The following is a 25,320-nucleotide window of genomic DNA, read 5'->3' on the forward strand; positions in this document are numbered from 1 at the left end:
CAACATAGTGACCAATAATAAATTAATAAGGCTAATATCCATCAGGAAAGAACTATATGAGGAAGAAAATGTGCTTAAGACTGAACATTGGAATCATTCAACAAAAAAGAAAATAATGATGACTTTGGAAGCATTTAGTTTATCTGATATGTTACTTTCATTCAGGGCCGCATCTAAGGTGCCTTGGGAAGCTTCATATACAAAGTGACATTTGAACTGAATCTTTAGGGAAGGATATTCCAGGTAGCAGAAATAACGTGCAAAATATCATTGTGACAAATAGAATGGTGTGTTTGTAAATATTGAAATAAATAAGAAATAAAGTATAATTTTCAAAATCTATATCATATCTAGAAATTAATAAAACAAAATGTGCCTAATGTATTTGTGGGAAAGAATAAAACTCTATTATTAACAACTTGAAAAAGGGTAGAATTAATTGGTTAATAAATCGTATGTGTAGATGGGAAGAGACAGTCAATTCTCCCCAGATTTGTCTGCAAATATACTGCATTTTCAATGAGAATTCAAGTAGAAATTTTCTGGATATGACATAACTGATTCTGAAACTTGATATTTAGCAAACATATGATAAAACATACTACAAACTCATTGTAATTATAACTTTGTGAACCAATGCTAAAGACTAGTGACTCAGCTATTGTTGTTTTTAATATCTAAACTATATTTATTCCTTAAAGGTGACATTGGACCAAATGGACAACCTGGGACAATGGGACCTCCTGGGCTGCCAGGAACAGGTGTTCAGGGGCCACCGGGGCCACCAGGAATTCCTGGACCAATAGGTCAACCTGGTAAGATTGGAGTAAATGTGCATTTTGTAGCACTAATTATGTAGAGGTTGATTAGCCCCTCAATAAAGTGTAACCTATGTAACAGTCTTCCAGAAAACAGATTTGAGAGTTAATATGTCCACTTACATAATTGTGTAAAAGTGAAAGAGCACAGATCACGACATAAGAGCTACTTTAATCCCTGATATTTCCCCTCCCTGTTAATTTAAAATTGATCTATTAACAACAGTGCAATTTAACAACTGCAGTGTGTTGCCATGGCTTATAATCATTGAGCTAGTCATAGCTTTGGAATCCCAGACCTTCTAGTGCTAATCATTTCAGACCTGAGTAGCTATATGGCATTAATAGACCTTTGTGGAACCTCATAACATTTCTTAGCACGTGAGAACTAGGGTTAAAAAAGTTCTTTGAAAAATATTTCTTAGGCATTCTCAATTTTTTAAATAAAACAAGTGAGTTTACTTGAATTTTCTTTTCTTTTGCCCATAAATCAGCATTTACTTTGCAACTCATAAGCACGCTAAGGTTTTTTTTTTAATATGAATACTCAGAAAAGTTTTGTCAGCTTGTAACCTAATAGAGAATCATATGATTCCTCTATATTTGTGTGAGAGCTTACTCAAGTTTGTGGATTCTGAGCCATCTGGTGATGTGAATTATTTTTATCTTAATCTAGGCAGGCATAGTAAGGGCCACACTTGGGCCAAGATTATGTTATTGCAAAGCACTATAATAATATATGAAATTAAAACAAATATGGAACATTTAATCATTCCTTACTTCACATGAATACATCGGATGACTTAAACACACCGTTCAGATATACATACATTGACTTTGAAACAATGGAATATATTTTCTGACCTTAAATGCCAATAGGTATTTTGTTAGTTATTATGCTTAAAATCTAGAAACACTGATTAACAATATAAAAAGCCTGGAAAGTAAAGGTTATTTTTGCTTATGTCCTATTTTAAACCTTTATTTTATGGCAGATTATACTGTTTTTATAGTGGCCCCTAACATGTCACTACTGATTTAAAAATAAGAAAACTTACAGTGTTGCTTTGAACCAGCTTGTTAAAAAGTAAGTGCTTCAACATTCATGAGAAAACCATCTGTCCAACTAGCAGAGGGATCTTGAGAGAAAACAATTAATTTTTAGGTTTGGCCATTATAGTCTTGGCCTGCTGTTTCACAAAATGGCTAAAATGAATTTATCATTTCTGTTGTGTTTTGTCATTTATTTTATTTCCCAAAATTGCATGAGGTTTTGGAAGCATTTTGAATTCTTAAGTCACAGCTTAGCAAGAATAAAAAGACCACTGTTAATACCAATATGAACAAAATAAAAATACATTCATTTGTACTTTCTGCCTTTTCAAATTTAGCTAATGCTCTATGATGTTTCATTCATCTAATGTTGTTTCTTTTTAACTGATGGATATATAGGTATATTTATAAAGTCCATATAGAATAGGCAGGGGGAAAAGTAATGATGCTGAATTTAATCTCATCTCTTCCTTCTGTAAATATATATTTTGCTACAGAATTGAAGATCCTAACTAATATGGTTCAACAAACAAATGAAGTTAACAGCAACTGCCATGAAAATGCATTGAATGCATTCTTATTAATATAGAAGTGTTCTCAAATCACAATTTTTTTTACCACAGGATGACCACATTTTGTATTTGATACTAGCAACATATACTCACTTTTAAAGTAAATTTTATTTGTATCACCAAAGCAGAATATTATCTTAGTCCATTTCAAAAATACCATAATTTCTGTTTGTACATCTCAATAACAGGATGATCAGCAAGGCTACTACTAATATCTTGATACACCTGACTTATACTGCATGGCTGAAATTCTAACTACCAATTTTTAAAAATAAGCTTATTAAATATACTTGCTGTGTTTCATTTTGCAGTAGAAAACTTAATGCAAAGTACTCTATGTTGTCATTTCTCTAGAAATATATGCTTTTCAGGCTTTTCTTTTGACTCCAGTTTTCTATTATTTAATTAAGCTTTACTATTTGTCATTCTCTTTTCCATAGCAGGCTGTACAGTTTAATGCATGTTTATAAGTTAAAGACCTGTTGAATATCAATTTCTCATTTGGCAGTAGGGAAATAAATTTTTTTTTAAATGCCAAGGGACAAGAAGCAAAGTGCTTTTCACCCCATGCCCTAGTAACCCAGGCAGAAATGGAAGTTGTTGGTTCTTATTATTTGGTCTGGCCAATAACTAGAAGATAATTGCTTTAGTTAATCTTTTTAGAGGTCAGTTAAATATACTCAATTCCATGTCTACAGATAATACCCTAACCTGAGTTAAATGTGTTGTAACACTTGCCCAGCCTCAGGAACACGTGCATGGCTGAATCAGCTCAGGCTCATCGCCACTAATGTGAATCAAAGGAATAAGGAATTAGTCGTGTCATTTTTATAGACGAAGGAGAGTACATTGTAGTTTTCTAACTTTTTTTGGCTATAAAACCCTTGGGCTGTGTGTGTGTGTGTGTGTGTAAAGTTTTCACAGATAATGCATGCTTTTGGAATTTTCTTTTTTTTCCCATAAACTCTTTCCATTTGGCTGCAAATAAATTTAGAGCATTATACACCTCTAATGTACTTAGCCTCTATAGATATATCCATATAATTCCTTTTATTGTGTAAGGAGATTCAGCAGAGCCTTTGAATTTATATTGACTTTCTTCATTCTGGATCTTACCAGGATGCCAATTCCTGACATAGTCATGGAAAAGATCTATGCTGTGCAAAATGCGGCATAATATCTGTTACTACTACTAATGACAATGCAGAGATCTTTGCCTAGTACATGTAGTTTGCTTAATCATAGCCTGCACTAATAATTATTGAGTTATCTGCACCTAACCTGTTACAGTATAAAATCAAGTTTATTTTTAAATTCTAACTAACTTTTAGGAGCTTAAATTCCAAAGTGATCATTCACAGCAATATAAAGATCAGAGATAAACAAGAGTGTAAAGCTGATCTTCATCAAAAAGTATTACTTTTTGTGAATGTAAAATTTTATTGTGTCTCTGTTGGCAAACACATTTATAGTATATGTTATATGAGCATCTGAGTAAATGCCTAAAATAAATTTCTTTCCTGATTACTAATATATGTTAGTAGTGAATCAATATCTAATAAATTCTATTCGTAGACTTTTTGTTCTAATCTTTACATGGTTAGTTTTGTTTCCTAACCTAATGAATCTTTTTGCAACTTGCTTCTGCTTGGGTGGTTCATCTTGCTGCTGAACTATAACTTCCTGCCTCTTGAACTTCAGGTCTGCCAGGTACTATAGTTTTCTCTCAAAAGCCTTATCTTTTTCTTTTTTAATATTGAGAATTTATTATATTAGAGCAAATAGAAAATATCATTCAAATATAATAGGATCATCATAAAAGATGCAAGAGATATTTCATGAAAATGGTTCTGAGAAACTGTAAATAGGATATTTCCTTTGATTTATTATCTTTTGAGCTCTATTGAGGTATAATAGACAAATAGAATTGTAATATATTTCAAATATACAATGTGATTATTTGATATAGGTATACGTGGTGAAAGGATTTTCACAATCAAGTTAACACATCCATCACCTCACATATTTTCCACTTTTTGTGTGTGAGAACCCTTAAGTTCTACTCTATTAGCAAGTTGCAGTTATACAATACAGTATTATCAATGATAGTCACCATGTTATACATTAAATCCTCAGACCTTATTCATCTTTCTTCCCCCCCCCAAAAGCCATATCTTAAAGCTTTAAACTTGGAAAACAAACAAGATTTCTCCAGATTAAAGTCTTTGGTTTCTTTTAATTATTTTGTAGAACCGCTCTCTTGGAGCATATTTCAAAGGACTAATTAGTTATCTTGAAAACTCAGCTATTAAAAACTACTTGGACTGTAATATAACAATAGACAGTGATTCATATAGGGCTATAATTGTGCACATGATTAGGTATCTCATCATATTTCATAAATATAATATAAAATATCTCTCCCCTTTTAATAATCTTTTTATTATGAAATGGCAGCATTGGAATCATCACTACTGTACCAACTAAATGGAATTCTCTAATCTTCAAAGTGAATGTAATCAGTTTAAAGGCATGCTGGTATATGATCTCAAACAGGTCTTAAAATGCCAGTGTCTTGCTCTCTTATAAAAATAATTGTCTGTGAATCTTCAACAGTAATAAAATTAGGTCTTATTGTTGAAGGGATGCTTGGAATGGTCACCTGTTTCATCCCGCAGCTTTCAGTCAGTTATGGCACATCCCCATTTAAGAGATGAAGACCAACAACATTAAGTGACTTAATAAGTCACGTAGCTGATAGGTATTGGAATGGGAACTTGCACCATGTTTGTAGTGTAATTCTTTTCACTAAACATATTCTTTTTTAACCACCTTGTTTTCTGGAGTATATTTTTGCAATGACATATTTTTTCTATAAAATCCTGGCTGGATTACTGTGAAACAAAAGTTAACAACAAAGACTAATAATAACGTATTATTAAAACAACATGTAAAACAAAGCCAATATAAAGTAAAAAGGGCCCATGTAACTTACTTATTCAGTAATTAATCTTTTTATGGATTAGAGAAATACATCTTTATAATTCATAATACCTTAGAGCAATGGAAATCCAAGTGTGGTCAGTGGACCAGTGTCGAATTACAAACTGTTACCAGTCAGCACTGGAATTAGAAGAAATAGAGAGTAAGCATTTAGAAACTTTTATAGCAGTTTGACAGTGTAATTATATTTATTGAATATAATGACCAAAATGTAAGATTGTATTTTATATGTCTTTGATATTTTTATTTTAGTATTTTAGTAATTTTATTGTGTTTTATTAAAAAAATAGTCCATGATGGACCAGCAATTAAGAAAAGATTGGTCGGTCATGAGAAATAATTTCAGAAGCACCTTCTTAGAGAAATATACTTGAGAATCCTAAACTTTTATTGTTGGTTATTTTCTGTGCATGATGCCAAAAGTATCTCTAACTCACTGTTAGGTTTGTTATATACAGGATTCTATCACTTGTTTGCTAGAAAAATAACCAGATACATCTCTTAAAACTACTTCAATACTTCTTAATATTGGTTTGTATTAACTAGGCTTGCATGGAATACCAGGAGAGAAGGGGGATCCAGGGCCTCCTGGATTTGATGTTCCAGGACCTCCTGGTGAGAGAGGCAGTCCAGGGATCCCTGGAGCACCAGGTCCTATGGGACCCCCAGGATCACCAGGACTCCCAGGAAAAGCAGGTGCCTCTGGCTTTCCAGGTAATATTTTGGTCTTCCCAGGTAATTTTTTAGTCTTCCCTAATTTTGGATTCAGGAAATTAAAACTAATATGACTCTGGTATATTATCCTCTTGTACTTTTCTGGATTGACACTGTCCTTTAGGAAAAAGTGTTAAATGTCTTTGATTGTAGGAAACTCACTTTGCTATTTGCATTACACTTTTTCTCTCTGAGGGCTCCAGTTATATATTGCTGTGTAACAAATGACCCCAAAATTTAATGATTTAAATCAACCTTTTAATTTTGCTCAAGGTTTGTGGGTCAGGAATTAAGGGATGGATTGCCAGGGTTGTTTATCTCTGATCCACATGGCATCAGCTGGAGTGGTTGGGGTTGAAGGATCTACTTCTCTGACACCTGAGTGTTCATTGGCCTCTTCACATGGTATCTCATTATCCATAGAAGTACTTCGCATTATGGTAGTATCAGGGTAGCTGCTCTCCTTCCAGGGCAGCTGGCTTCCAAAAGAGAGAATCCCCAAAACTGAAAATGAGTGTACTAGGAGCCACAGATGGAAGTTTCAAGGCTTCTTATGATCTAGCATTGGGAGTCATACAGTGTCACTTAGTCAAGGGTAAGGCACAGAGTCATCCCGAATTCAAGGGGAGAAGGCTACTCTAGGCTGTGTATACTGGGAAGTGTGGTTCATTTGGGGACCATCTTTAGAGACTAACTACCACAATGATATAGGCAGTAGTGGTCACTAAGGTTACAGTAGTTGGAAAGGGGTGAAACTTAGTGGCTTCCCTCCAAGTTTCAATAGTTTTCCAGTTGACATCTTTAAACTTATCTTTTATCTTTCCAAGGTCAAGGAAAGGTAAAAGATACTTATTGATATTCTTAAAAGGTGCCAAAGGTGAAATGGGTATGATGGGACCTCCAGGCCCAACAGGACCTTTGGGAATTCCTGGCAGGAGTGGTGTTCCTGGTCTCAAAGGTAATATTCAGGGTTTGCTGGCAGATGCATGAAAGAAAGAAAATTAAATATTTTACTTTATGTCAATACAGAATATTTTTATTTGACTGCTTTAAAATGAGCAATGCTTGCTTGTATTATGTTTCTTGTATTTTCATGGCATTTAAATAGGTACTGTTTTAAGTTTGGTGGTATGCTTAGCTTGAATACTATGAAACATGGTAAGTGCTTAGCTCAAAATAACAGAATATAGGGATTAAATTTTTACTTTTTACAGTCTTTGTAATTGTCAAAGAATCCCAGAAGAGAGATTGTTATTTGAGTGTAAAAGTGTGTGTGAGGTCGAGTTATTTATAGACAGTAAATAAGGTGCCTAAGTGTTTTGGGTGGTCAGTGGCCTACCCAACTATGTAACATATGAATAATCTTTATATATGCATTAATCCTGGATGGATAAATCTGATCTGCTCTGTCTTCCCCACACATGTTGGGTTTAGGTGATGATGGTTTGCAGGGTCAGCCAGGACTTCCTGGCCCTGCAGGAGAGAAAGGTAGTAAAGGAGAGCCTGGCCTTCCAGGCCTTCCTGGACCAATGGATCCAGATCTGATGGGTTCAAAAGGAGAGAAAGGGGACCCTGGCCTACCAGGTGAGTGAATGCATTTATTTATTAATGTGTTTCCTGCTATATATGAATTTTAATTTTTAATAGCATGGAAAGTGACTTGTAATCCAGGACTCACCACCATAAGGCAGTTAGGTGTATCAAATTTTGGTAATGAAAATTAATTTTCACTGATTTCACTGATCAACTTTTGTTTGCGTATTTTCTTTGTAGTTTATCTGTCACAAACTATGAGGTTTTAAAATAGACAGTCACTTTCAGGCCTTCCAGAAAATAGTATATAGGATGTGGTCAAGAGAAAAAAGATCTATATAAGCCAGAATTACTTGGAAAACAGATTTCAGTGTTTGGAAAATTTGCTGGTCCTTTAAACTTTTTCGTCTTGAAACCAGATGAGGATGAGTGGTACTTTGTTGCCCTGCAGTGTTTTGATATCCACATCATGCTTGACTTTTAAGTACAGTTCATTGTTATTCTACCCTGGAAGAATAAACAAGTATTGGACTATGAACAGCCAAGCTCAGCTCTGGGGGAGGTCACTGAAAGTAGGTCTAGGGAATGACTGTGTTGTTATAGTTATTTTATTAGAAGCAAATAAGGTATGAAGTGTAACAGGTTTTTAACATTTAAAAGTCCTTTTTTCTTTTTATAAAAGTATAATATATTCATAACAAAGCACCAGAAAATATGAATAAGCACAGATCAATAAATAAAACACAATCCAATCTATATAGAATAGTCTTTCAAACAACATGGAACTTTAAAAACTATCTATGTTTATTTGCAGATCATAGTAAAGTTTGTGACTCTTTCTGTGTTGTAACCATTATTACTGTCAGTCCGCGTGTGAGTGTGTGTGCAGGTGTGTGTGTACACAGATGTTATAAGCTTCCCTATGAGCAGGACCTGGTGGGATTTCTCCTCAAAAAAGAGTGTTAAGACATTACTGTATACAGTCATGAAAGAGGCAAAGCCACCTAATTTTTATTCTTGTTAAAATGAGATACCTTTCTTGACTTACTTCTTGCAAGGCTTCTCTTCTCTTTCCATTATGACTTCTGCAAAACAGAGGCAGTAAACTGTATTTGCCTGTGATATAGGGTTATTAAATATAGTTATAGAATCTAAGAGAGAGCTTAGAGATAATCCTCCCCAATTCCTTCATTTTACAGTGTAAGAAACTGAGGCCCAAAGAGGAAAGTGACTTAATTCTTGAGTGCTCTGCAATTCGTAATGGTAGCTAAATTAAAAAGTGGGGGGTTTTAGTGAGTCCAGTGCTGTTGGTTCATACTGTATCAGAATATCACTGTATTTCATTCATATTTCAGAGTTTGGTGAGCTTGCTTCACCAAATTTATTTAATGATATCAACCTAACTTGTCTTTCTTATACTCATCCTTGGAAGGTATTCCTGGAATTGCAGGGCCAAAAGGTTATCAGGGTTTGCCTGGAGACCCAGGGCAACCTGGACTGAGTGGACAGCCTGGATTACCAGGACCATCGGGTAAGTATGTTAAACCACCTGTAGCAATTGGGTGGTTGATCCTGAACCCTGGAACAAAGTAATTATGTATTTATCATGTGTGATGATGTTTTGAATCTGGTCATGGCAATATGCTTGGGTAGCTACTGAGATACGGACCTCTCCTTAACAAAAATGTTGCCATTTGGCCCAAGTGTCAACAGACAAGATTTATAGAATATTTTGCTTTGCTCAGTTTCTTCTTTTTGTGGCATCAGTGTGTACGCAAAATCAGAAGTACATCCAAGTAAGGTGCTGTGTTTTATTTATATACATTGTAGCATATGTCAATAAGACAGGTTATCTGGTAGGAGCCTAAAGAATTCACCCTTTTCAGTTCTCTGTCTTCAGGCAAGTCAATCATTAAACCATGTAAAACAGATGGCTGCCAATTCTGTTTTTTAAAGTTTCTAGGGATAAAAATTTCACAATCTACCTTGGTAATGTGTTATAGCATTAATCACTCTTACAGTCAACATGGATTTTTTTTTCTTATTTCTAATAAAACTCTTGCTGCTTCTTAAGCCATTTTCTTTTAGTTGGGCCCCTAAGGAATAAAGAGGAGCTCATCTCCATCTTTGTAAGAGCCCTTTAGGTCAGTTATTCTGTTCTGGACTCTGTACTGCATTACCTTGATGTAGTGGGATGGAGAAATTATCTCCTTTTCTATCCTTCACATATTTTGCATTTTCTTCTCCAAGCTGGAAGACAGTGTGAAAGAAAAAATAAAAGAAAATAATATTTAAGGCAACATTGTGGTCCTTGCGAAATTCCTGGATGACACCACAGAGCTCAAGTATCTAAGCTCTGGGAAGAATGTGTAAGCACAACAGCCATGACTGTTGGGGGGAGATAGTACAGTATTTCTCCATCAACTCTTATATATCCCTGGCCTAATGTTCTGAGGGTGTATCATGACAGGTTTCCACTTTCCTCTTCTGGTCTCACATGATCAGGCTCTACATGGGAATGCCACCTCTGAATCTTTTAAAAAGAGTCCCTTTATATTGGATTTACCTGTGATGAATATAGTAAGGTACTTACTTATACACAAACAACAAATAAGATTTCAGGTGATTGGAATAGTTTTAGGGCAAGAAACAAGGTGTCTTGGTGAAAGTTTTGCATTTTTAAAATAAATTTGTATTAGGAAACCTCTGTTACCATGATTATATTGTAATATGTTCCTAAAGAGATTTCTTAGGTAACTCTTACCTGTTTTATGCTGAGTTAGATCTGTGGAACTTAATCGTATGTTAAGATTTAATCCATTCAATCTCACGCTTGCATTTTAATTACAACCCATACCAGGAAACCAGGCAACATTAATATTGCTGAGTTGTCTTAATTTTACCAATTTGACTTTTGTAGGTCCCAAGGGTAACCCTGGTCTCCCTGGGAAGCCAGGACTTACAGGACCTCCTGGACTTAAAGGAAACATAGGTGATATGGGTTTTCCAGGTGAGTGATGAAAATTTCCCAGATATTTAGTTCCATTAATGGAAGATGGTTCACTCTTTGTTATTAGAAATGAGACTGGTGTTGATAGAGTCAAGCTGAGACAATATCTAAGGCAGTCGGTGGGTAGAGCTCTCTCATTACCCAAATATTTGAAGTGCGAATTAAGAGACAGAGCTTTAGAAAGAAATCACAAACTTACATTTTTTTCTCCAGCTATACCCCCTTTCACTTAAACTTCCTTGAAAAATAGGCTTTTATATAATCCTGGTTGTAAAGCTCATTATTATATATATCAGAATTTGCAGAATTCTTTTAAAAAATATTTTTGCTTGGTCATGTGCATCATATATATCCCACAAACAATATTTTGTAAAAGATTGCATATTACATGTTTCTAACAGGCCCCCAGGGTGCAAAAGGGTCTCCTGGACCTCCTGGAGTTCCTGGACAACCTGGGTCCCCGGGATTACCTGGACAGAAAGGAGAAAAAGGTGATCCTGGTATTTCAGGCATTGGTCTTCCAGGTCTTCCTGGCCCAAAGGTAATCCTACTCAGGTATATGCCTGAGCAGATATGATATTTCTTTAACATTGTGCTCATTCCTAATTCTTACTTAAACAAACTATAGAATGACATGGTATAGTCTGGGCAAGAAGTTCATTCCTTCTCTTTTCTCCTATATTGTAAGGAGATATATTTTAGTTTTGCAGCCAGTCCAAAAAAAGGGTGGGAAATCTTTCTGATTTCTTTATTTTCCCTCTATCGTACTCTTTGAGTATGTTTCAGTAACCCAAAAGCATATTTCTGCATAGTTTTGGGGTTTTTTTTCCTTTTTAGTGATGGAGTTGTTGGTCTTTGTCCTAATATTATTATTAACTAATTTGAAGAGGCTTATAAGCAAAGTAACTTATAAAATTAATGAAGGTGCAGTAGTATTCTTAACTGCATATCTGAGGTGGTTCTCCGAAAACAGTTTTACGTATCTCTCTCTGTCCCTAGTCAGTGTGAAAACTTTGGTGGGATTTCTCAAGCAATCAAATCTAGAACTTGTTTAAGAATCACTGGACTCACAAATGTTTGATAACTGCTTAATTCCATGTAAAAAGGTAGTAATCGCTATTGATTTGCAGAAGTATTTTATAACTAGCAGAGAGGTATCCATTGTCTAATATATATGTTGCAAGTATTTTCTCCCAGTGAATTGTTTGTCTTTAACGATGTTTAATCATTCAGTTACAACACAAAACCTGAGAGTATTAGAAAAGGAATTGTGTTACTCAACTTCCGTGAAAGTTCCCACTGAGATAAGAATTTATTGAATAACATTTTAAAGATAATTTCTTTTTAATAGTATACAAAAAGCTATATTTTTAAATGTATTTATTTTCTTTCTTTTTTTGGCTGCATCAGGTCTTAGTTGTGGCATGCGGGATCTTTTATTTGTTGCGGCACGCGGGCTCTTCATTGGGGCGCACAGGCTTCTCTCTAGTTGTGGTGCGCAGGCTCTAGGGCGCATGGGCTCTCTAGTTTGTGGCACGCAGTCTCTCTCATTGAGGCACGCAAGCTCTGTAGTTGTGGCATGTGGGCTTAGTTGCCCCGCGGCATGTGGGATCTTAGTTCCCCAACAGGGATCGAACCTATGTCTCCTGCATTGTAAGGCGGATTCTTTATCACTGGACCACCAGGGAAGTCCCCAAAAAGACTATCTTTTGATTGCCCAGTCAATCAACTTACTTTAAGAAGTAATCAAGAGAAATTTCTGTATATTAATTGTGGATTAACAGTATAAAGTTTATTGAAATGAATCTTAATTTTTTCTATTTAAATTTTATCAGTAATACATGAATACATATTTTACTAAAAATAATAATACAGACATATCAAGGGCAAAAGTGAAAATCTCCTTTATAACATGTCTTCTTTATTCCATTCCCTTCCCCAAAGAATCCACTGTTAATAGTTGGTGTGTAAATTTGAATCTCTTGCAACATATTCTCTTTCTCTTTCTCTTTCTCTCTCTCGATACACACACACACACACACACACACACATACATACACATGCACACACATATATATACATACATGCAGAGTTTTGTTTTTTCTGCACTTTGTGCATATGTAGAATCATAGAATACACACTGTTCTGTATGTTACCTTATCACTTATGTCTTTTAATATTTCTTCTTTCAGTATATCTTAATCAGTTTTCTTCATCAGTGTACATCACTGTTAATGTCTGCATGATATCCTACTTTTGTTGCGATTCATATCATAATGAACATTCTTACACATATCTGTGGACACATGTACAATTATTTATACTGTAGAGATTCTTAAAAGTGAAATTGCTAGGTCAAAAGATATGTGCATTTCAATTTTTGTCTTTTTAAGTTTTTATATTAATAGTAACAAATTAGATTGATTTTAAAAATCAACCAGCACATCGTAGTGTATACAGAAATAGAAATATAATGTTGTACACATGAAACTTTTATGTATAATGTTATAAATCAATAAAAATAAAATCGACCAGTATGAAATGATGTAAAATGAGAACTCTTCTTTCCACATATTTACATACTCCAAATCCACAGTTCTTCCCCAAGGTATCCACGTTTAGTAGTTCCTCATGTATTTGTCCAGAAAAGGCTTTTTATGCATATATATGTTTGTATATATGATAGGTATTTCATCAGTTTTAAGACTCAGTTTTGTACAATTCAAAATCTCTGATATTGAGGTGCATCTTACAATGGGAAACATTTTATGATTATAATTAGAAGCATTTTTCCCTCAGTTATTGATGCATGGAATGATGCGGAATCTTCTAATGGAAGTTATATTTTTATTTATATGCATGAAATCATATTCAATACTATATATCTGTTCTGGACCTAGTGGTCATAGTTTGTATATCTTAGCATACTTTCTTTATCAGCCTATAAATATACACCTCATTCTTTTTCATAATTATATAGTATTTTCTGTTTAGGTTAACCATAAATAATTTAACCTATTATTAGTACTGAAGTTGTTTCTATATTTTCAGGATTACAAACATATGTTGCACTGAAATTCTTATACATAGCTTACATAAATATCTTAAGATTATTTGGTAAATATTGCCATAGAATAAATTCTGAATAGATTTGCTGGAGTCCAGCATACATATGCCTTTTTGTTTTTTAACATCTTTATTGGAGTACAGTTGCTTTACAGTGGTGTGTTAGTTTCTGCTTTATAACAAAGTGAATCAGTTATACATATATATATATCCCCATATCTCCTCCCTCTTGCATCTCCCTCCCACCCTCCCTATACCACCCCTCTAGGTGGTCACAAAGCATGAAGCTGATCACCCTATGCTATGCGTCTACTTCCCACTAGCTATCTATTTTATCTTTGGTAGTATATATAAGTCCATGCCACTCTCTCACTTTGTCCCAGCTTACCCTTCCCCCTCCCTGTGTCCTCAAATCCATTCTCTACATCTGCGTCTTTATTCCTGTCCTGCCCCTAGGTTCTTCACATACATTTTTTTTTAGATTCCATATATATACATTAGCATACTGTATTTGTTTTCTCTTTCTGACTTACTTCACTCTGTATGACAGACTCTAGGTCCATCCACCTCACTAGAAATAACTCAATTTCATTTCTTTTTATGACCGAGTAATATTCCATTGTATATATGTGCCACATCTTCTTTATCCATTCATCTGTCGATGGACACTTAAGTTGCTTCCATGTCCTGGCTATTGTAAATAGAGCTGCAGTGAACATTGTGATACATGACTCTTTTTGAATTATGGTTTTCTCAGGGTATATGCCCAGTAGTGGGATTGCTGGGTCATATGGTAGTTCTATTTTTAGTTTTTTAAGGAACCTCCATACTGTTCTCCGTAGTGGCTGTATCAGTTTACATTCCCACCAACAGTGCAAGAGGGTTCCCTTTTCTCCACACCCTCTCCAGCATTTATTGTTTGTAGATTTTTTGATGATGGCCATTATAACTAGTGTGAGTTAATGCCTCATTGTCATTTTGATTTGTATTTCTCTAATGATTAGTGATGTTGAGCATCCTTTCATGTGTTTGTTGGCAATCTGTATATCTTCTTTGGGGAAATGTCTATTTAGGTCTTCTGACCATTCTTGGATTGAGTTGTTTGTTTTTTTGATATTGAGCTGCATGAGCTGCTTATGAACTTTGGAGATTAATCCTTTGTCAGTTGCTTCATTTGCAAGTATTTTCTCCCATTCTGAGGGTTGTCTTTTCATCTTCTTTATGTTTTCCTTTGCAGTGAAAAAGCTTTTAAGTTTCATTAGGTCCCATTTGTTTATTTTTGTTTTTATTTCCATTTCTCTAGGAGGTGGGTCAAAAAGGATCTTGCTGTGATTTATGTCATAGAGGGTTCTGCCTATGCTTTCCTCTAAGAGTTTTATAGTGTCTGGCCTTACCTTTAGGTCTTTAATCCATTTTGCATTTATTTTTGTGTATGGTGTTAAGGAGTGTTCTAATTTCATTCTTTTCCATGTAGCTGTCCAGTTTTCCCAGCACCACTTATTGAAGAGGCTGTCTTTTCTCCATTGTATATTCTTGCTGTCCTGGGATAAACCCCACTTGATCATGGTGTATGATCCTTTTAATGCACTGTTGGATTCTCTTTGCTAGTATTTTGTAGAGGATTTTTGCATCTATGTTGATCAGTGCTATTGGCCTATAGTTTTCTTTCTTTGTGACATCTTGGTCTGGTTTTGTTATCAGGGTGATGGTGGCCTCGTAGAATGAGTTTGGGAGTGTTACTCCCTCTGCTATATTTTGGGAGAGTTTGAGAAGGATAGCTGTTAGCTCTTCTCTAAATGTTTGATAGAATTTGCCTGTGAAGCCATCTGGTCCTGGGCTTTTCTTGGTTGGGAGATTTTTAATCACAGTCTCCATTTCAGTGCCTGTGACTGGTCTGTTTATATTTTCTATTTCTCCCTGGTTCAGTCTTGGAAGGTTGTGCATTTCTAAGAATTTGTCCATTTCTTCCAGGTTGTCCATTTTATTGGCATATATGGCTTGTAGTAATCTCTCATGATCCTTTGTATTTCTGCAGTGTCAGTTATTACTTCTCCTTTTTTATTTCTAATTCTATTAATTGAGTCTTCTCCCTTTTTTTCTTCATGAGACTGGCTAATGGTTTATCAATTTTGCTTATCTTCTCAAGGAACCAGCATTTAGTTTTATTGATCTTTGCTATTGTTCCCTTCATTTCTTTTTCATTTATTTCTGTTCTGATCTTTATGATTTCTTTCCTTCTGCTAACTTTGGGGTTTTTTTGTTCTTCTTTCTCTAATTGTTTTAGGTGTAAGATTAGGTTGTTTATTTGAGATTTTTCTTGTTTCTTGAGGTGGGATTGTATTGCTATAAACTTCCCTCTTAGAACTACTTTTGCTGTATCCCGTAGGTTTTGGATCATCATGTTTTCATTGTCGTTTGTTTCTAGGTGCTTTTTTATTTCCTGTTTGATTTCTTCAGTGATCTCTTGGTTATTTAGTAGTGTATTGTTTCGCCTCCATGTGTTTGTATTTTTAACAGGTTTTCTTCTGTAATTGATATCTAGTCTCATAGTGTTGTGGTTGGAAAAGATACTTGATATGATTTCAATTTTCTTAAATTTACCAAGGCTTGATTTGTGACCCAAGATATGACTTATTCTGGAGAATGTTCCATGAGCACTTGAGAAGAAAGTGTATTCTGTTGTTTTTAGATCGAATGTCCTATAAATATCAATTAAGTCCATCTTCTTTAATATATAATTTAAAGCTTGTGTTTCCTTATTTATTTTCATATTGGATGGTCTGTCCATTGGTGAAAGTGGGGTGTTAAAGTCCCCTACTATGGTTTGTTACTGTCAGTTTCCCCTTTCATGGCTGTTAGCATTTGTCTTATATATTGAGGTGCTCCTATGTTGGGTGCATAAATATTTACAAGTGTTATATCTTCTTCATGGATTGTTCCCTTGATCATTATGTAGTTTCCTTCTTTGTGTCTTGTAGTAGTCTTTATCTTAAAGTCTATTTTGTCTGATATGAGAATTGCTACTCCAGCTTTCTTTTGATTTCCATTTGCATGGAATATCTTTTTCCATCCCCTCACTTTCAGTCTATATGTGTCCCTAGGTCTGAAGTGGGTCTCTTGTAGACAGCATATATACAGGTCTTGTTTTTGTATCCATTCAACCAGTCTATGTCTTTTGTTTGGAGCATTTAATCCATTTACATTTAAGGTAATTATCAATATGTATGTTCCTGTTACCGTTTTCTTAGTTGTTTTGCTTTTGTTATTGTACGTCTTTTCCTTCTCTTGTGTTTCCTGCCTAAAGAAGTTCCTTTAGCATTTGTTGTAAAGCTGGTTTGGTGGTGCTGAATTCTCTTAGCTTTTGCTTGTCTGTAAAGGTTTTAATTTCTCTGTTGAATCTGAATGAGATCCTGGCTGGGTAGAGTCATCTTGGTTGTAGGTTTTTCCCTTTCATCCCTTTAAATATGTCCTGCCACTCCCTTGTGGCTTGCAGAGTTTCTGCTGAAAGATCAGCTGTTAACCTTATGGGGATTCCCTTGTATGTTATTTGTTGCTTTTCCCTTGATGCTTTTAATATTTTGTCTTTGTATTTAATTTTTGATAGTTTGATTAATATGTGTCTTGGCATGTTTTTCTTGGATTTATCCTGTATGGGACTCTCTGGACTTCCTGGACTTGACTGACTATTTCCTTTTCCATATTCGGGAAGTTTTCAACTATAATCTCTTCAAATATTTTCTCAGTCACCTTTTTTTTCTTTTTCTTCTGGGACCTCTATAATTTGAATATTGGTGCGTTTAATGTTGTCCCAGAGTTCTCTGAGACCGTCCCTAATTCTTTCCATTCTTTTTTCTTTATTCTGTTCGGTGGTAGTTATTTCCACTATTTTATCTTCCAGGTCACTTATCCGTTCTTCTGCCTCAGTTATTCTGCTATTGATTCCTTGTAGAGAATTTTTAATTTCATTTATTGTGTTGTTCATCATTGTTTGTTTGCTCTTTAGTTCTTCTAGGTCCTTGTTAAACGTTTCTTATATTTTCTCCATTCTGTTTCCATGATTTTAGATCATCTTTACTATCATTGCTCTGGATTCTTTTTCAGGTAGACTGCCTATTTCCTCTTCATTTGTTTGGTTTGGTGGGTTTTTACCTTGCTTCTTCATCTGCTGTGTGTTTCTCTGTCTTCCCATTTTGCTTAACTTACTGTGTTTGGGGTCTCCTTTTTGCAGGCTGAAGGTTAGTAGTTCCCATTGTTTTTGGTGTCTGCCCCCAGTGGCCAAGTTTGGTTCAGTGGGTTGTGTAGGCTTCCTGGTGGAGGGCTCTAGTGCCTTTGTTCTGGTGGATGAGCATGGTCTTGTCTTTCTGGTGGGCAGGTCTGCGTCTGGTGGTGTGTTTTGCGGTGTCTGTGACCTTTTCATGATTTTAGGCAGCCTCTCTGCTAATGGGTGGTGTTGTGTTCCTCTCTTGCTAGTTTTTTGGCACAGGGTGTCCAGAACTGTAGCTTGCTGGTCGTTGAGTGTACCTGGGTCTTAGTGTTCAGATGGAGATCTCTGGGAGAGCTTTCACCGTTTGATATTACATGGAGCCGGAGGTGTCTGGTGGACCAATGTCCTGAACTCACCTCTCCCACCTCAGAGCCACAGGCCTGACACCCAGCCGGAGCACCAAGATCCTTTTGGCCACATGGCTCAGAGGAAAAGGGAGAAAGAAAGAAAGAAAGAGAGAAAGAAAGAAAGAAAGAAAGAAAGAAAGAAAGAAAGAAAGAAAGAAAAAATAAAATAAAATAACGTTATTAAAATAAGAAATAATTATTAAAAATAAAAACAATTAAAAAGTAATAAAACAAAACAAAACAAAACTGGACAGACAGCACCCTAGGAAAAATGTTAAAAACAAAGCTCTACAGACAACATCACCCAAAGAAGCATACACATACACACTCACAAAAAGAGAAAAAGGAAAAAGATACATATATCATTGTTCCCAAAGTCCACCACCTCAATTTTGGAATGATTCATTGTCTATTCAGGTATTCCACAGATGCAGGGTGCATCAAGTTGATTGTGGAGATTTAATCCGCTGCTCCTGAGGCTGCTGGGAGAAATTTCCCTTTCTCTTCTTTGTTCACACAGCTCCTGGGGTTCAGCTTTGGATTTGGCCCCGCCTCTGCATTTAGGTCACCTGAGGGCATCTGTTCTTCACTCAGACAGACGGAGTTAAAGGAGCAGCTGATTAGGGGGCTCTGGCTCACTCAGCCCGAGGGGCGCGTGGGGGCGTACAGAATGCAGGGCGAGCCTGTGGCGGCAGAGTCCCACATGTCTTTGCACCAGCCTGAGGCGCACCATTTGTTCTCCCTGGGAAGTTGTCTCTGGGTCACGGGACCCTGGCAGTGGCAGGCTGCACAGGCTCCTGGGCGGGGAGGTGTGGATGGTGACCTGTGCTTGCACACAGGATTCTTGGTGACTGCAGCAGCAGCCTTAGTGTTTCGTGCCCGTCTCTGGTGTCCGCGCTGATAGCCGTGTCTTGAGCCCATCTCTGGAGCTCGTTTAGGCGGTGCTGTGAATCCCCTCTCCTCGCACACCCCGAAACAATGGTCTCTTGCCTCTTAGGCAGGTCCAGACTTTTTCCCTGACTCCCTCCCGACCAGTTTTGGCTCACTAGCCCCCTTCAGGCTGTCTTCACATGGCCAACACCAGTCCTCTCCCTGGGATCTGACCTCTGAAGCCCGAGCCTCAGCTCCCAGCCCCAACCCCCCCTGGCAGGTGAGTAGACAAGCCTCTCGGGCTGGTGAGTGCTGGTCAGCACTGATCCTCCGTGCGGGAATCTCTCCACTTTGCCCTCTGCACCCCTGTTGCTGCTCTCTCCTCCGTGGCTCTGAAGCTTCCCCCCGCCACTCCCCATCTCTACCAGTGAAGGGGCTTCCTAGTGTGTGGAAATTTTCCTCATTCACAGCTTCCTCCCCAAGGGGCAGGTCTTGTTCCTATTCTTTTTCCTCTGTTTTTCCTTTTTTCTTTTGCCCTACTCAGGTATGTGGGGAGTTTCTTCTGCCAGCATTCAGTAGGTGTTCTGTAGGAGCTGTTCCACATGTAGATGTATTTCTGATGTATTTGTAGGGAGGAAGTTGATCTCCACGTCTTTCTCTTCTGCCATCTTGAAGGTCTTCCTCTAATTGCTGCTTTTCCTCATTTTCTCGTGGAGTGTCTAACTTTTTTTCCCTTGTTGCTTAGTCTGGTTTCCCTTGCTCATAGGGGGCCACATGCAGAGTTCTCACACCTGGCCCTTCAGACCGGAGTTCCTCCTGGGAAATAACTGCTGACACCTCACCTCTGGGATGGTGTGCAGAAGCCTGTATATTCCTTTTTAATATTGATAGTTACTGGCAAATTTTCCTAATTAAATAGCTCTACTGCTTGATACTCCCTTGATCAGTGTAAGAAATTTTCTATTTTCTCCTCATTTTACAAGTATTAGGTATTATCAATCTTTCTCATTTTGTCAATCTAATGGGTAAAAAGTAGCATATAATTGTTAAAATTTGAATTTTCCTGATTCCAAGTGAGATTTCTTATATGTATATCTCCTCAGCAAATTGTCTATTCATACTCTTTGCCTCATTTTTTAGGAGGGGATTTGCTTATGTATTTCCTATTGATTTGTAAAAGTACTTTATAAACACCAAAGATGCATCCATTGTCTATTATATATGTTGCAAATTGTTTCTCCCAGTCAGTTGTTTGTCTTACTACATTGTTTACTGTACATTTCATCAAGTAGAAGTTTAACATTTTAACATAAACGAATGTTATACTCATTCATTCATTCATTCAGAAAATACCTATTGAGTATGTATGATGTGCCAGGAACTATTTTAGGTGCTGGAGATAGAGTATGAATGAAACAAATTCACTGCCTGCATGGCGTTTACATCTAGTCAGTGAACAAAATAAACAAAATAAATAAGTTTGTTAGAAGGTATTGCAAAATTAGAGTGAGGCTTGGGGATAAGAATTGCTGAGAAATGTTACATTTTTAAAAATAGGGTAGTAAGGAAAAGCTTCTCTGATAACAATTGTTTAAGTAGCCTCATGCAATGAGGGGGTTAGTCATTCAAAGTCCCTGGCATTTCGAGAAATATAAATGAGGCTAGTGTGAATTAAGCCAAGTATTGAGGTGAAAGTCAGTAGGAGATGAGATCAGGTTGGTAATGGAGGGTAGATTATCTAGGGCTATTTAGATCATAGTAAGGCTTATACTCCTAAGTGAAATAAGGGACAACTGGAAGGAATAACATGATTGTACTTTAATTAAAAAAAAAAAATCACAGCTCTCATTTTGGATATAAATCATAGAGGAGTAAGGATGAAAAGAGTGAGACCAATTATGACATTATTTTTATTATTATTATTTTATTTTTATTATTATTTATAATACAAACTAGAGATGTGGATAGCTTGGATCAGGGTGGTGGCAGTGGAAGTGGTAAGAAACTGTCAGAATCTTAAGATATTTTCCAAGTCAAGCCAGCAAGATTTGTGTATGGAATATGAGAGAAAGAGAGATGTCAAGAATGACTCTAAAGTTTTTATCTGAGCAACTGCAAGAATGGAGTTGCTACATACTGAGATAGGAAAGATTTGGGGAGAAACAGATTTGGCAGGAAAGATCAGGAGTGTAATTTTCTGAATGTTATGAAGACTTCTATATCTAAGACTATAAAAAGAGTCCTATATATTTTATTCCAGTATTTTCATGATTTTGTTCTTTATGTTTACATCTTTAGCCCATCTGACTTTTTCTGTATGTTTTGCAAGGTGAGGAACTATATATTTTTTTCCAAATAAATTATCCAAATAACCCAAACCCATTTGTTATGAGCTCCATTCTTTACTCAGTGATTTGAAATTACATTTTAAAAATTTTCTAAATTTGTTTATACATATTTTTTTCTAGACTGAGTGAACTTTAACATTCATATAGTGCAACCAAAATTACCATAATAATTCATCTCTGAAACTATAATGGATGGCAGCAGGAAACCATGTTTCAGCTGGCCAGTGTCCACAGTATATTCAACTCTTCAAGCAAGAGGCTAACTCTTAGTTTTTCTATGCATCCTACAAGTATATTTCAATAAGGAAATCTACACTAAATTTGGACATTTGCAGAGCTGATAAAACCAGGAAATCATGTATTTGAAGTATCCTACTGTTCCTTTCAAGTGGTATTATTTTATCTTAAAATGATGACATATTTAAAAAATAAGATTTTACCTCTCAGTTCTAATAGGCACAGGCAGTCCTTGCTTTGTACAGTTCTGATATGCACAAATTTGTTACCACAGTTTAGTTAAATAGTATCAGTCCACAACAATATGGTTCAAATTTAATTTACCATAATATATTAGCTCTTCAATCCCTAAACCACTATGTAAATATCTACTGTGCATCATGATCAGTGAGCAGTCATTTCACTTCTTTCAAATTCTGTCAGTGATTCATCACTGTGAATCTATTGTTCCCATAAGGCATTGACAGCAAAGCATGTAGATGTGTTGCCTCTGTCTCTCATTGATAAACCAAACTGAAATTTAACAAAAATGGATAATCAAAAGAGAAAATTTTGACCAACAATGATGAAAGTGCAGTAAAAAAAAAAAAGAAAGGTGATAACACTGGACATGAAATTTAAATCTAATGTAGATGGAGTTAGAGATGAAATAGCCAGCCAAAGGAATGTTGACACTGCCACCATTTGAGAGACTTTAGATGTGCAGCCAAGAAAGCTAGTGAAGTTGAAATGATCAACATATGAACTTGACTCTCTATACATGTATAACTGACAGGAAGAGGGATTTTAGTGTTTTGAGAAGAACTTTTACAGGTCATAGAATGATCATATTTTCCCATTGATTTTTAAAATCTCTTTACATGGTTTCATCTTGCATTTTCATTTTTACAGTCCAATACTGTTATGCAAAATGAGGAGTGCCTGCCTATATTGTAAAGGAAGAGTAGAATAAAAGTTTCAGAAGACATGATAGTATGATTGGGGGATGTCAAGCATAAGAAAAAATTCTATAATTAGTGAGCTGTTAAGAAGTAAGGGTAGTGGTAAAAGGTCAGATGGTAGTTTGTTTTACAAATGACACAATTTATGAGAGAGTGTCCTTGTTAGTCAAAAAGCATAATTAATATAGTACACTGAAAACCCTGGACAGGGAATCAATAGGCAGAACTTTGAGTCCTGAGTTTGTCTACATGACCTTGTAAGTCACTTAGTTCTTTTGTATCTTCACTACTTTTTCAGTAAAATAGAAGAATTATACCTATTGCACAGAGTTATTGTGAGGCTTCAGTTAGATTTAAAAAAAACACTTTCTAAATTATAAAGCACTCTATACATAATATTTGTCTGTGAGATGAGAGAGCTGGACTAGATAGTACCTAAGATTTCTTCAACTCTTAAACTTAATGACTGTATTCTTTAAATGTGGCATAATATTTCTAACCTCCATTAATCCTTCTTAAAATCTAATCATACTACAGACTCAGAGCAATCCCTATCATAATCCCAGATAGCTTTTTTGCTGAAATTGACAAGCAGAAAGTCTTAGAAGAAAACATGATATATCTTCAGGACCTTGGGTTAGGGTAATTATTTCTTAGACATGACACCAAAAGCACAAACAAACAAAGAAAAAATAAATGAATTGAACCACATTAAAATTTTGTGCTACAAATGATAGCATCAAGAAAGTGAAAAGACTACCCACAGAAAGGGAGAAAATATTTGCAAATTATATATCAGATAAGAGAGTTGTATCCAGAATATATTTTTAAAACTCTTATAATTCAATAAGAAAGCAAATAGACCAATTTTTAAATGGGCAAAGTCAATTGGGCCTAACAGACCTATACAGAACATTCCAACCCACAACAGCAGAGTATCTATTTTTTCAAGTGCACAAGAAACATTCTTCAGAATAGAGCATATGTTAGGCCACAAAATAAGTCTTGATAAATTTTAAAAGATTGTAACCATACAAAGTATCTTTTCCAGTTACAATAAAATGTAAACAGCAAAAGGAAAACTGGAAAATTCACAAATATGTAGAAATTAAAGAACATACTCTTAACAACCAGTGGGACAAAGATGAGGACACAAGGGAAATTAGAAGATATCTTGAGACAAGTGGAAAAGAAAACACAACATACCAAAACTTATAGGATCCAGCAAAAGCAATGCTAAGAGGGAAATTTATAGTGTAAATGCTTGCATTAAAGAAGAAAGATCCTAAGTCAACAATTTACCTTCATACCTTCAGGAACTAGAAAAAGAAGAACAAACTCAACCCAAAGCTGGCAGAAGGAAGGAAATAATAAAGATTAAAACAGCAATAAATACAGTAGAGATGAAAAATAATAGAGAAAATCAATAAAACCAAGAGTTGGTTCTTTTGAAAAGATGAGCAAAATTGAAAAACTTTTAGCTAGGTTGGCTAAGAGAAAAAGAGAGAAGACTCAAATCGCTAAATTTAGAAATGAAAGAGGGTGCATCACCACCAATTTTACAGAAATAAAAAGGATTATGAGGGTACTATGAACAAGTGTACAACAGCAAATTGGATAACTTTGAAATGGACAAATTCCTAAAAACACAAAATTTACCAAAACTGAATTGTAAAGAATAGATTTTCTGAATAGACTTATAGCAACTAAGGTAGTATCTTCCTTGGGTGGTAAAGGATACCATAGGGTTCATCATTTTATAAACTTAGCTCGTATTATTTTTCTCTAAGTTCATCGCCTTTTCTCTAAGTTCAGCACCTTACACATACTCATTGAATCCCATGTACCGTGTTTTGGCCTGCTCAGGCAGCTTTGAGTCTTTATTTATCAATTTATCCCTGTTAGCTTAAAATTTCACTACCTGGGAGAGGAAAGTAGCATGCAGACTTGAAGATCTTATTTTATACTCCCTTTCGTATATCATTTAATAAAATGTTAAATAAGAGTATCTCTGCATCCACTCTTTAAATCCTTATTGTTAATATTTCCTAACTAAAGAACCTATATATGGCTTGGTTCATGGTGTCTTTAATCTCCAAATATAAATTGAACTGTAAAAAAATTAATAATTATGTGGAAACCACAACTTCCAACTGATTGGACTACTATTGCAATACTCTTCTTGCCATAAAACAGGGTATGGTTTTTACCCTTTCTCACCAAATATTTTCAACTCATTGTCCTGTTTTGTTTTGTTTTGTTTTCTACTGGCAGTGCTTCTTCAGTTTTACAGTGGAACACAATAACAGTGTTAGCTTTTTTACCAACTTTGATGTCTTCTATTCTGTATATTGAGGTCAGCCTGATATTTTATTCCAGGTCTTAGGTTATAGCGTGGAATGGAAGAGAGATTCTGTTATTAAGAGATAGTAGAAAATGACTATGATTCAAATACTCTTAGATAATCAATTTGGATTTTAACAGCAAAATAGGTATCAACTTGACTCCTATTTCTACATGGAGTGCCTGTTATACAACACAGTG

General features: G+C 35.6%; 1 protein-coding gene across 1 annotated transcript in view; it reads left to right on the top strand.

The window, feature by feature from the left end:
- COL4A5 (collagen type IV alpha 5 chain) overlaps nucleotides 1-25,320 on the top strand; it is a gene marked incomplete at its 3' end in the record, with an annotated part of 264,450 nt that overhangs the window by 194,076 nt on the left and 45,054 nt on the right. The window contains exons 30-36 of the mRNA XM_082610613.1: nucleotides 702-815; nucleotides 5,993-6,160; nucleotides 7,029-7,118; nucleotides 7,595-7,744; nucleotides 9,126-9,224; nucleotides 10,614-10,703; nucleotides 11,105-11,244. Of these exons, the coding sequence (XP_082466739.1) occupies nucleotides 702-815; nucleotides 5,993-6,160; nucleotides 7,029-7,118; nucleotides 7,595-7,744; nucleotides 9,126-9,224; nucleotides 10,614-10,703; nucleotides 11,105-11,244 (851 nt within the window). The remainder of the gene's footprint in view (nucleotides 1-701; nucleotides 816-5,992; nucleotides 6,161-7,028; nucleotides 7,119-7,594; nucleotides 7,745-9,125; nucleotides 9,225-10,613; nucleotides 10,704-11,104; nucleotides 11,245-25,320) is intronic.

Source organism: Mesoplodon mirus, assembly GCF_964341445.2.
Source record: "Mesoplodon mirus genome assembly, chromosome: X".
Lineage (NCBI taxonomy): Eukaryota > Metazoa > Chordata > Mammalia > Artiodactyla > Ziphiidae > Mesoplodon > Mesoplodon mirus.